The sequence below is a fragment of the Arachis stenosperma genome, chromosome 9, assembly GCF_014773155.1.
Source record: "Arachis stenosperma cultivar V10309 chromosome 9, arast.V10309.gnm1.PFL2, whole genome shotgun sequence".
NCBI classification, from domain to species: Eukaryota; Viridiplantae; Streptophyta; class Magnoliopsida; order Fabales; family Fabaceae; genus Arachis; species Arachis stenosperma.
In genome coordinates this window covers 8,771,611-8,785,957 of record NC_080385.1, presented here as the reverse complement: position 1 = coordinate 8,785,957, position 14,347 = coordinate 8,771,611, and the positions used below count along the sequence as shown (strand labels likewise).

The window sequence follows — 14,347 nt, the reverse complement described above, 5'->3', positions numbered from 1 at the left end:
GATACTTACAATTTCTACGCTTTTTAAAATACAAATTGCAAAGGTTATTATAATCTTAAACCTTTAATTAATCGATTAATGACTCGGATGATAGATGACTAGAAATTAAACTAAAACTGTCATTATATAACAATATTTTTTATTGAAAGTAATTGTAATTATTTGAACATAGCTACATACTGCATGCAACTAGTGCAATATCCCAATAAATTTAAAATTCTGTTGTTGGTAAGAAAAAAAAAAAGTTAAAAAAACAAAAATAGTAACTTTACCCAAGTAAAAGAAAGGAAACGAACAATAAAATTTGATGGAAAGAAAATTTCGGGGATTATGGAGTTTAGGGTTTGTGTAGAATATGATACTGCCGTTTGTTTTAGTATTGTATTGATAAATACTGGTGTAACTATTGATTCATTTATTTATTAAATATGTATACAACTAATAGAAATAAAATTAACTGATATGGCAAATCATTTATAATTTAATTAAAAAGTTATATATTATATAAAAAGCTATATATAGCTGAAGATTGTCCACAACTGAAAAAAAAAAAAAAGAGTAGACAATAGCCAAAATACACCGTACATAAAAAAAAAAAAAATCTGAGTAGCAAAGCAATAAGAACCCAAAAACCAAAATAGGACAAAAACAAGAACCCTAGGGCCAATAATGCTATCTATTTAAACCTCTCCGCCACAAAGTCAAATGGCACCTTCCTAAACTGGATAAACACATAATAAAACAACTCCAAACACCTACCTGCTAATTTCTCAAGAACTCTCATTTGTCAACACCTGCTACATTAATTAATTAATTAATTAATTAGATTATTATTTGTCACGATAAAAAAAAAAGTATAGGTAACCAACTAAAAATGCAGCTAATTTTTATATCTGATTCTAAAATTTTTTTTAAAAAATATGTTTTTATATTTTACAAAATTCACATCCGAATATTTGCGCCACGCATGTTCGTCGCTTTTTTTCTCTTATTTTTCTTCCTCTTTCTCTTCATTCCTTGTCCTCCTTTTGTTTTTTGTCAAATTCACGTCGCAGTGCCGTGCAACCCATCACCGTCTGTCATGCGTTGTACCGATTATCACCCGCACACCAGTCTGTTGCCAATCTACGCCACAGCGCTACGCCGCCCGGCCCATCACCATATGCAACTGGATCAGAGATGGCGGAGCATGTCATTGTGGGTCTGAATTCGGGCGACTTCCGACTCTTGATGGGGCAATGCGCGGAGCAAGGAGTGGTTGCTAGCGGGCATTGGTCGCAAGGCAAGGGTTGTTGGCTCGCGCAGGGGTGTGGGTCGTCGTGGACAGGTTGTGTGTATCTGTCGCTAGTGTGAGACGCGCCGATCCACGGGTTGTTGGCGGCGCTGAGACATATGTTGTGCGTATTTGTCGGTCAGTGGGAGACGGGTCGCACGACGTGGATTGCAGTAAGTGCGTTGCAGACTATGGCTTCTTTTTTTTCTTCTAGGTTTTATATGATTTCTTTAATTAGTTTTGAATGTTTTTTTTCTTAGATTTTCTGATACATTCTTTTATATGTTTTATATGTTTTTTTTCTCATGTTTTGGATGGTTCTTCTTTTTAGGTTTTGAATTATTTTACTAGTTTTGGATGTTTCTTTTCTTAATTTCAAATGTTCTTTTTTCAATATTTTTGGATGTCTTATTTTGTTAGGTTTTGGATTTTTTAAATGGTTTTAGATATCTTGTTTTTAAGTGTTAGATATTTCTTTTTATTACATTTTGAATATTTCTTTTTATTATGATTTGGATATTCTTTTTTACAATAATTTTAAATGTTTATTTTTATTTGATTTTGAATATTTTTTATAATAATTTGAATTCACGTTCTCAAAAAATAAAAAAAATAAAAAAAATGTTGCTAGCTAATTAATTGCAATTGGCTGTATTCTAATTGGTTATCTAGTGAAAGATATTAATCCTGCTAGGAAATCAAGAGGAATTTAGCCAACAATAAGTTAACAAAGGCTTTTAAATTGTACTATATATTAATTAATTGTCATTAATTAGTGATTATTTAAATTTTATTTTTTAAAAGATGCAAATTTAATGATTATTAATTACCTCTTCTCATTCTAATTCACCTTTTACTATTTATTACGCAAACCCTAATTCCTCTTTAAAAAAAAGAAACTAAAAAAAAAACACCAAAACATAAGATAAAGAATAATCCAAAACTTAAGAAAAAAATATACAAAACATAGAAAAAAGAATCATCCAAAACTAATAAAAAAAATCATCCAAATCCTAAGGAAAAAAACATACAAAATATAGAAAAAAGAATCATTCAAAATTTAGGGAAAAGAAAATAAAAAACTAGTTAAAAGAATCATTCAAAACCAAATAGGAGAAGGACAAGAAGAGTCGCAAGGTGGCCAACGACGACCTCTTGGCGGACGGCATTGCGTGGACGGTGGGGGACTCTCTGTGGCGCGTTGTGAGGAGGAAGCCACGGAGGCCGCGCATCGTGAGTGGAAGAGTCGCCATGGATCGAAGTAGTTGATCGCGCGTCGAGACTGGCGATGGCTGTGTCGCGACGGATGAAGAGCTATGGGGTTTAGATTCTGCACTGTTTAGCGCGATGGATGGAGGCCGCATGCAATGGTGTTTGGCGGTATAGATGCGTTGGGATTATGATCTCACGGCGGTGAAGACGGCTATGTTTAACGAAAAAGAGGCCGTGCAGCGTGACGAAAGACGCTGATGTGGTTGGTTGGCGGCGCCGCCAAAAATTACATGGAGACGGTTGATTTGTGAATGGAAAGATTTGACTGTTTCCAAGTGAATGAAAAAAAATTAATTTTTTTCTGAATTATTTTTACTGTGTACTATAAATATAAATAAGATAAATATACATAGAATTTTTTTTTGAATTTTAATTTTTAAATTTTTATTTATTTATAAAATTTAAATTATAATAAAATTGGCTTATGTTAAATTAAAAAAAAAATTGTTTTTTTATACTTTTCCGGAAGATATTCATTACTTGTCCCAAACTATACCTCCAAACACATGAACAACTCCTAGCATATATGTTCTAATTAAAGTCAAGAAAATCCTCCCCCACCCCCTCCAAAAAAGTGTTTCCATCACTAGAGGTCATAGGGTTTGCAATTTTGTCTTAAAAATGTATACGTTTCATATCAGTATTTGTCTATACACACACATATAATTTGTTTAATAATTTGATTCATGCATCTTTAATAATTTGTTTATTAAATATCATATCTGTCAATTCATCTATTGAATTGTAATAATAACCTTGAAATATTTTGTACTTCACCTCCAAGGTTCGGAGCTAAAATAGATAAAAAACAATTTTTTTTAATCTATCACAAGCGCAAAACTGTTTTATATACTAGGTACCATACACATAAACTATTGATAATTGGATATTCTTAGATTAACTTAAAAAAAAAAAAAAACACATGGTAACTGATGAAGAAAATGAACAATTGGTGTGTGAAATGTGGAACTACAAATGTATTCAATAACTTCTCACTAACAAATTCTCTTTCTATGGTGCTAGGTAACCAAAAATTAATTACAGCACAAAAATATTATATAAAATTTTCATTTTATTGATAAATAAGTGATATACATTTTTTTATCACTTATTTTTCTTATCACTTACTATTTTTCTGCGTGCTTGGAATAATTAATGTTTTTTCTAAAATTAATTTCGATTTCTTCTAAACTAAATCCCTAAAATTCTTCACTCACATTATTACCCATTAAAATGCAATTTTCCTACGAAAACTATAAAGGTTAAATTTAAAAATTTTAACAATTTCTACTGCACAACTCATATTTTACATATAAACTATTTGAAAATAAAAAATAAAAGATAAAATATAAAAAAATTAAAAAAATAAATTCTTAAAAATAATTATTAACTCATCATATTAAAATCAATAAATAAGTATACATATGAATATTAAATAAAAAATATTAAAATAATTAAAATTATGACCTATTAGTACACATATGAGATAATTTGAAAAATACAATAAGACACATAGTTTAAAATTTAGCAATATTAATTATAAAAATTTATTAATTATAGACATTATATGTATGAAATTATGAATATTATGAGTACAAAATTATGGATGCTATTAATATGAAATTCTCGATGTTATGCGTATAAATTTATGGATGTTATGAATAAATTTATCAATTGAATAAATTAATTTAAGAATTTGACATTTTTTCAAATTCAATTATGAAAAAATTTAAAAACATTTGTGTTAATTTGATAATTACTTATGTAATAACTAAAAATTAATGTGTATGGATGTAATATCTAATAAACATGAATTTAGTTTTTAGATGTTAGTTGTATATAATTATGGATATTATCTATATGAACCTATGAATGCTATATATGTGTATGAACTTAGTTAATATAGTATAATTATAAATGCAAATAAAAAAAATTAAATCAGTTTATTACCATACCTCATCGAAACTAGTGTAGCCTTCCATATTCTCGAAAATTGATTGACGGACAATAATCTCATCGGATGAGTTTGTCCGTTGTTCAAATTATTCTTAAACTCCTTATAAATTTCTTTGTCATATCCCAATTGTGCTTGTAATAGAAATAGAGTTGTGATTTTTAGCTGGAGGGAATAACAACCATCATGATCCAAATTAACAATGAAAAGCCTATTAAACCAAACTTTTACATTTGTCAACCTTTGCAATAATAATAAATGAATTAAAGGAAATAAAAATCAATTACAATTAAAATCATTTAATTAATATTATTAGTGTTTTTAATTGTTATTAGTGATTATTGTATTCTTAAGTCTAAGATTTGAATCTCTCTCTAAAGATGTCATTCCGTTGGTATTTATTTATTAAGCATGGGAGAGAGAATTATATGACATTATAACATTCAAATTATAAAAGAAAATATTATATAGTGATTACAAGAATGCTAATAGTTAAGAATATAATATTATAATTAATATCTTTAATAAGTAGGGCTGATAAAAATAATATGATAAGTAGATTGATAAGAGAGTGAAATAGAAAATTAAGATATTATTAAATTATATAAATGAAGTAAATTATGAAAAATTTTGACTAATTATGATTAAAAATTTTTTGTTACCAAACTTTTTCCATATATATATCATTGTGATAAAGATTCACATTCAATTATATTTATGTGAAGTTGATATTTCAAAATATTAATAATTTGACAAATTTTACAAAATTATCGTCTAACAATTTGTAACTATCAATTTTACATAAAATGTATGTAAATTTTTACTTTTTATTATTCATTTAATTATTAATTAGTAACTCTTATATACACCATATATAATTTAAAAGAAAGACAAATAAATAATTATTAATCAATCTGGAATAAAAATTTTGTACTCTATAAAAAAGTAATAGAATATCTCCTACATGATACCATTTTTATTAACTCCCCTCGATTATATACGCAGTGTTTTACATGTGTACCCATTTAACTCTAATCTTTAATTAACCCACAACACAAATAGGAAATTCGATTAATGAGAGTCACATCTAGGTTATATCAACTAAATTACAAATTCCAACTCCTTAGCATTAATTTTGATAAATTATCCAAAGGTTTCTATTAGCTGAGTCACACTTCCCTATTTTTAATTTTTACCCTATCTTTAAATAAAAAAATTGAGAGAACGAGATACTCGTGCATGCTATAGTACGCATCTTCTATTGCATTGTCATTAATATTAGGAAGGAAAAAAAAATTATTGCATTTCTCAACAACAATAATTACCATTATTATAATATGTGGATAAACTTTGCACATAGTCAATACAAAGTTTCACATTATTATTAATTTAATTAGCATTATTTATCACCTTCTATAATAATTTGCGATATCGACAACGACGTTAGTATTTGTCTTTTCTTAATTCACATTTTGAACATGCAGCTCGTGGATCACGAAGATTAATATCTAGAAAACAAAAACATATAGTTTATGCTCTTCTTCCATTTCTATAAATACCCACCAATTTTGCATGGCTTCATCACAAGCAAAAGCCAAGGTCTCAAAATAAAGCTTTTCAATAAGTATTATTATTAGTGTTTTGCTTAATTAATTATTATTGGTTAAGCAAAGATGGGCCTTTTTGGTCAAACGATAACAGGCACAGTTGTGCTTATGCAAAAGAATGTGTTAGACATTAATAGCCTAACTAGTGTTGAAGGGCTTGTTGACACAGGTTTGGGTGGTTTGACTTCAATAGTTGATACTGTTACTTCCTTCTTGGGTCGTTCAGTTGCTTTCCAGTTGATCAGTTCTGACATAGTTGATTGTATGTTCTTCCACCTTTATTTGCTTCTTTTATATTCGCTTTTTATGAAGCTCATTTACAGTTAACTTTATTTAAAATTAATATTCGAAAGTCGTTAAATAATTTGATACGTTTGATTAAATTATCATTTAACGACTCTTAGTATTAATTTTACAAAAGTAATTGCACCTGAATTTTTATATAGTTCTCATGCAATATATCATGAATTTGTCAAACATTATTTGAAATGATGAATTTGTTTTGGATTAATTTTTCAAAAAAGTAATTTTATGAATCATATACCGGTACACATACATGTTGCATTTGGAATCTTTTGTTTTATTCTAAATAAATCTTCTATAAAAATTTAATGATATATATATATATATATATATATATATATATATATATATATATATATTCGTCAACTATACAGTAATATGTATAGCAAACTTTGTTATTCTATTTTAGGGAAATTAAAGCACCCCATACAACTGAATTTTAAGTAAAATATTAGTTTCGAATCATTGTGGCCAAAGTACAAAATATTTGGTTATTTTTAGTAAATAACTAATTTTAGTATGCCGAATAAAAATGTCAATAATAACGAAGTCAACTTATTAATAAAAAAAAGCACTTAATAATACAACGATATATATATTTATCATTCATTCTTATCGCTTACTATAGTTAATACTTTTAGAATATTGTATAAGTCAACTTCATAATAAAGTTTAGAATAATTAAGAAAAAAAAAGAGAGCGAGAAAAAAGAAAAGGAAAAGAAGAAGTGTTTTCATATATATATATATATATATAGGAAAATTAAAGTTTCAATATCATGCTGTGATCATAATTAAGTTTAGAAGTTTTGCTAACAAATAGTCAAATATGTTAGCACACTTGTTAAAATTACCAATTAATTTTTTTATTAAAAAATTGATAAAATTTAAATTTTCAATATATTTATTAAAAAAAGGTTTTTAAATTCTTAAATTTCTAAGATTAGTTACACTTGTTATTAACTAGACTCTTAATTAAGTATACAAGTACTAATAAATAGGAACACTTTTGTAATAAAGTTCTACTTTGATAAATCCATTTTTATGCATATAACATTTTTTTTTTTATGCAGCTAGCGGGAAAGGAAAAGTTGGGAATACAGCTTATTTAAAAGGAGCCATTAACAATTTGCCAACTTTGGGAGACAAACAAAATGCATTCAAAATTGAATTCGATTATGATAGTAACGTTGGGATTCCGGGAGCATTTTACGTAAAGAACTATATGTCAAACGAGTTCTTGCTTATTAGCTTGACTCTTGACGATATTCCAAATAATGTTGGAACCATCCACTTTGTTTGCAACTCCTGGATTTACAATGCCAAAAACTATCAATCTGATCGCATTTTCTTCGCCAACAATGTAAGCTACCACTACCACAACTATATTAAATAGTGTACGCTAAAATCAGTCACTAGAATTAACCACTAATAGCGCGAAATCAGGTTGAATTTTAGAGAGAGGCCGCAAATTAATTTTTCAATAGAGAGTGAAACTAAATTTTTATAGCGGATTTAACTAAAATATATACACAAAACTATAATAATTAATTTCAGTGGCTGATTTTAGTATATAAATAAGATTTTTGTTATGAAAATGATTCATCCAATATATATAAGGTTTATGTTAATAAGTAAGTAGGCGATGAGACTTGGTCTTTTTATTTAAAACCTAACCGAATTAATCCAAGACCTAATAACCGTATATAATTTTTTTATATTATATTGCAGACTTATCTACCAAGCAAGACACCAAGTGCACTAGTGTACTACAGAGAATTGGAATTGAAGACTCTAAGAGGAGATGGAACTGGAGAACGCAAAGAATGGGACAGAATATATGATTATGATGTTTACAATGATTTGGGTGATCCAGACAAAGGTGTGCAATATGCTCGTCCAGTTCTTGGAGGATCTTCTACTTATCCTTACCCTAGGAGGGGTAGAACTGGAAGAAAACCAACAAACACAGGTTTACCAAACATATTTGAAAATTATGCGTGGAAATTGTTGGAAAGTAGAAACTCATCTGCAGTTAGTTTCACGTGAAGTTGATAGTTGAGAGTCGTTAAATGATTAGACAAATTTAACTATATTATTATTTAACGGCTCTCAACTATCGACTTTATATGAAGATAACTGCATGTGAATCTAGAGATAATAAGCTTGCTTCTCAAACTCTTAATTTCTATGTATCTTTTTCTGCCTCTTATTTAAACAGATCCTAACAGTGAGAGTAGGAGCAGCAGTATCTATATCCCAAGAGATGAAACTTTTGGTCACTTGAAATCTTCAGACTTCCTAGCTTATGGAATTAAATCACTATCCCAGGATGTAGTCCCAGCTTTGAAATCAGTGTTTGACATAAATTTCACACCAAATGAGTTTGATAGCTTTGACGATGTGTTTGATCTCTATGAAGGAGGAATTCACTTGCCTACTGATGTGTTTAAGGAAATTACTCCTCTGCCTGTTGTCAATGAACTTCTTAGAACTGACGGTGAAGCATTCCTCAAGTTCCCAGTGCCTAAAGTTGTTCAAGGTATGTTTTTCTTTTTTTGGAATATAAGTTTATTTGAAAAAAAGGTGAATGCTACGTTGCCTTTGAGATTGTGTTTAACTTACTAAAAAAGGTAAACAAATAATATCTAATAAATTTTAAATATTTTATTTTTTACTTTTAAAAGCAAGTTAGGCAATTTAGACACCATAATAAAAAAAAGACCATAGAACTCACCTTAAAAAAAATAAAATAAAATATTTATGTCCTGAATTATTTTTTTTTTAAATTTCCTGTCTATAAAAAATTGTAGATTGTAAATATTCAACATACGTGCTACTTGCAATTTTATAACTATATTTTCAATTAATAATAAGAAAATAAATAAATATATATATATATATAATCCATTTTTTGCAATTTGTTTATTTATTTATTTATTTATTTATTTTATATTTCAGTGAGTAAATCAGCATGGATGACTGATGAAGAATTTGCTAGAGAGATTATTGCTGGACTTAATCCTGGTTTGATTCGTGTTCTGCAAGTAAGATTAATATATTTTATATCCTTAATTAAGTTGATGAATAATTGTTTTACTTACAACATATTTCAAAATTTTATAAAATTATATATTTTATCATTTCAGGAGTTTCCACCAAAAAGTAAACTGGATAGTACAGTCTATGGTGATCATACTTGTATAATAACCAAAGAACAGTTAGAGCTTAACTTAGATGGACTCACAACAGATGAGGTAAAGAGAAATTTTGTGTCCAATAATGTCACATATTACTTTGATGACTTTGTTCTTGCATAGCAATCATAGTAATCACATATTATATGTGTGTAATTTTTTTTATGATAACAATCATATAAATTATATTCTAATTAATGAAATTGATTGAGATAAATTTGGTTGAGCAGGCTATCCAGGGGAAGAAATTGTTCATCTTGGATCACCATGATTCAATAATTCCATATCTAAGGAGAATAAACTCAACTCCCACAAAGGCGTATGCATCAAGGACCATTCTTTTCTTGAAAAATGATGGAACTTTGAAGCCATTGGCCATTGAGTTAAGTTTGCCACATCCTCAAGGAGATCAATATGGTGTTGTTAGTAATGTCTACTTGCCTGCAATTGAAGGTGTTGAGAGTGCTATTTGGTTACTTGCCAAGGCTTATGTTATTGTCAATGACTCATGCTTTCATCAGCTTGTCAGTCACTGGTAAACAATATTTATTATCAATCTTATTACCTTCTTCTTCTCCATTATTAACTAACTTTTTTTTGACTAATATCAATTAATTTTTTAAAAATTATTTTATTTATCTTAAAAAAAACACTAAAGGATTAATTTATTATTTTTTTACCAGAAATTAATCAACAATATTTAAAATATAAACTAAAAATATATTGTTAGATTAGACCAATAATTAAAAATAATGGCTAAAAACAATAAATTTTATAAATTTTTAAAATTTTTTCTATTTTAAATATAGACTCTAAATCATAAGCTTTTAATTTTATATCCTAATTATAAACTTAAATTTTAAAATTGACTAATTAAAAATTAATTTTTTTATATTTTTCTGTCTATTATATAGCTGATAGTGAATGCAAAGAAGTTAACAATTTTTTTGTCATGGATTATTATTATTATTATTATATGTAGGTTAAACACACATGCAGTAGTTGAACCATTCGTGATTGCAACAAATAGACAGCTGAGTGTGCTTCATCCTATTTATAAGCTTCTACAACCTCATTATCGCGACACCATGAATATAAATTCACTAGCAAGGTCATCCCTGGTCAACGCAGATGGTATTATAGAAAAAACATTCTTGTGGGGAAGGTATGCTATGGAAATGTCCTCTGTTATTTACAAGGATTGGGTTTTTACAGACCAAGCATTGCCTGCGGATCTCATCAAAAGGTAAATTCTTACAACACCAGCAATTACACATTATTATTATTATTATTATTATTATTATTATTATTATTATTATTATAGTACGAAATTCACTACATACGAGTTTTGTTGAATTTTGATTTTGAATAAATTTTTTAATTAAATTTTAGATGTTTTTATTTTTAAAAGTTTGAGATATATTTTTTTTAATATTGAGTATTGACTATAATGTTGATTCCAAAAACTTTCTAATAAACAGAATATATAAATATATTTATTGAGAGAGAAACTTTTGAAATTAGTAATTTTTAATATTTTTTGTTATTTAACCAGTATAAATATTAAATTATTTTTAATAAATAAATTTTATTAGTTTTTGTGTTCGATTTTTAAAAAATATGAATGCAAACGATATTAATTTATGTGTAAATTATTATAAATATAAGTACAAACTAAAAGGAATTTTGCAACAGTAGTTTTGGTCGCAGAATAATAGAAAGAAAGAAAAGAAATGAAAAACTAAAGAATAGAAAATATTGAATTTAGTTTAGTAGAACAAATGAGTTATATCCTCAATAAAGTTTTCTCTTTCTATTTATATAGCCTTCTTAAAATTAAGACTAATTTTTTAATTATCATAATTAATCATCTTTAATCTCAACACAAACTATATATTTTTTTAATATAAAATTTTTTTAAATATGAATATAAATTATTACTGGTCAAACTGATAAAAAATGATAATATTTCTTGATCACACGTAAGATTATTTTTTAGAAGAATTTTAATTGTTTAATTTCAGAGGAATGGCAGTGGAGGATCCAAGTTCCCCTCATGGTGTCCGTCTAATAGTAGAGGACTACCCTTATGCAGTTGATGGACTAGACATTTGGGACGCCATTAAAGCATGGGTCCAAGAATATGTATCAATATACTATCCATCAAATGACACAATTCAGCAAGACTCTGAACTCCAATCTTGGTGGCATGAAATTGTCACTGTTGGCCATGGTGACAAAAAAGATGCTCCTTGGTGGCCAACAATGCAAACTCCTCAAGAACTCATACAAGTCTGCTCTACCCTAATATGGATCGCTTCGGCGCTTCATGCAGCAGTTAATTTTGGACAGTATCCTTACGGCGGTTTCATCTTGAACCGCCCCACGCTTAGTCGGCGCTTCATGCCGGAAAAAGGAACTCCAGAATATGATGAGCTCTCAACGAATGCTCAGAAGGCTTACCTGAGAACAATAACTCCCAAGTTTCAAACTCTGATTGATCTTTCTGTTATTGAAATCCTGTCCAGGCATGCTTCTGATGAGTACTATTTAGGGCAAAGAGATAGTGCTGACTTTTGGACAAATGATACAAGGGCACAAGAAGCATTCAAGAGGTTTGGAACAAATTTGGCTAATGTTGAGTTGCAATTGGTTCAGAGGAACAACAATGAGACTTTGAGGAACAGAGTTGGGCCTGTTACCATGCCTTACACTTTGCTTTATCCTTCAAGTGAAGAAGGCTTGACTTTCAGAGGAATCCCTAATAGTATCTCTATCTAAATGCATGGGGGTGTTAATTAGTTTGGTTGTATTATTATGTGTGGCATTTAAATAAGATAAGGAATAATCTTAATATATTCCTTGATCAAGTTATTAAGTATTATGTATAATTATCTTTGTTTTTGTGTTTGGATGTTTTAGTTTGATTTGGAAAAATAAAGTTGTGTGTGTTTGTACAATATGCTAAATTTGCAATATATATGAAAATAAATAAAGCTCTGTTACAGCATGGATAGATAAGGATGAATGCTCATTTAAGGGTGGATCTGATTTCCTATGTAAGGAGCAAATTCACATGAAAAGTATAATTAATAAAGTTTGAATAGTTGAATTTATTTGCCTATAAAAGCATGAACGAGGCAAATGAATTGGACACAGTTACAGTTACAAATACTTCCCTTTCTCTATCTCTTTACATATAATATTAATAGCAATATTAACCATCTTTATTGTATTGAGATAATATCAAATGCAAATATCTCTCTCTTTATTTTTAATACTTTTTCTTATCTTTGTATATATATACACAATACAACATATAATATTATTATATATATATAATAATTATTGAGCTAATTATATTAATAATAGAGTCTTCTATTTATACATCTTTATTTGATATATCCTTTATTTTACAACACGTTATCAGCACGAGACTCTGATCAAATCTTTAGGAAGACTCAGGTAATATTTTCATTATGTCGAAACTCTCTCATCTTGAATTTAATGCTCTTGATATATCTGGAAACAATTATTTATCATGGATATTGGATGCTGAAATCCATCTTGATTCAATGGATCTTGGAGATACCATTAAGGTTGACAATAATGCATCCCAGAAGGATAAAGCTAAAGCCATGATTTTTCTCCGTCGTCATCTTGATGAAGGATTGAAAAATGAATATCTCACATTAAAAGATCCTGCAGATCTTTGGAAAGACCTTGAAGAAAGGTACAATCATCAGAAAACGGTGATACTTCCTCAAGCCCGGTATGAATGGACGCATTTGCGTTTACAAGATTTTAAATCTATAAATGAAATAATTCTGCAATGTTTCGAATCACCTCACGAATGAAATTGTGTGGGGAAAAAATAACTGATCATGATATGTTGGAGAAAACTTTCTCAACCTTCCATGCCTCGAATGTGCTCCTGCAGCAGCAGTATCGAGAGAAAGGGTTTAAAAAATATTCTGAGTTAATTTCTTGCCTTCTTGTTGCCGAACGCAACAATGAGTTGTTATTAAAAAATCATGAAGCGCGCCCAGCTGGCGCCGCCCCATTTCCTGAAGTAAATGCGGCAAATCATTACCCCAGAAGAGGTAAATGGCAAGCTTTTAATAACAAGAAAAATTATGGAAGGAAAAAGAATTATGTTCAAAAGAGAGGATCTCACCAGAAGTGGGACAAAGAAAGGAATATCGGGCAGAATAAATCAACCGAGGAGAAGTGTTTCCGCTGTGGTGGAAAGGGCCATTGGTCACGTACCTGTCGTACCCCAAGGCACCTAGTCGATCTTTACCAGGCATCTTTGAAAAAGAACGACAAAGGAAAGGAAACAAATTTTGTTTCAAATGATGCTGAGAACTCCACCACTCATTATGATGTATCTGATTTCTTTGAGGATCCTGAAGGAAATATTGGTCATTTGATTAATGATGGAATAGTTTAATATGTGAGATTGTGAAGTATTTATGTAAATAAATAATGTAAAGAACTTATTGTTAAGTTTTATGTATTTAAGTGATGTACATAAATAATGAAATATTAATGTTTATGAATTTTGAAATTATTAAATGTGTCAAAATTTAAAATAAAATTTTAGTATATAACATTATTTTATGTACAATGTTTCTTAAAAAAATAATTCTGATCAAGTATTCAATTTAACTGTGCATACTACTCATTTTATTATTATTTGTTTTTGAAGAGAATGGCAAGGATATGTAATGAAGATGTAT

General features: G+C 28.5%; 1 protein-coding gene across 1 annotated transcript; it reads left to right on the top strand.

The window, feature by feature from the left end:
• Positions 1 to 6,077: 6,077 nt before the first annotated feature.
• Positions 6,078 to 12,744, top strand: LOC130947729 (seed linoleate 9S-lipoxygenase-3-like). The gene is made up of 9 exons (XM_057876429.1): positions 6,078 to 6,368; positions 7,482 to 7,771; positions 8,140 to 8,380; positions 8,630 to 8,950; positions 9,370 to 9,455; positions 9,558 to 9,665; positions 9,836 to 10,140; positions 10,588 to 10,851; positions 11,630 to 12,744. The coding sequence occupies exons 1-9, from the start codon at positions 6,173 to 6,175 to the stop codon at positions 12,384 to 12,386; spliced, it is 2,568 nt and encodes an 855-aa protein (XP_057732412.1). The 5' UTR covers positions 6,078 to 6,172; the 3' UTR covers positions 12,387 to 12,744.
• Positions 12,745 to 14,347: the final 1,603 nt, after the last annotated feature.

Coding starts and splice junctions, on each gene's coding strand:
- LOC130947729 (XM_057876429.1), top strand. CDS start 6,173: ATGGGCCTTTTTGGTCAAACGATAACAGGCACAGTTGTGCTTATGCAA. Junction 7,772..8,139: donor GCATTTTCTTCGCCAACAAT/GTAAGCTACCAC, acceptor ATTATATTGCAG/ACTTATCTACCAAGCAAGAC. Junction 9,666..9,835: donor ATGGACTCACAACAGATGAG/GTAAAGAGAAAT, acceptor TTGGTTGAGCAG/GCTATCCAGGGGAAGAAATT.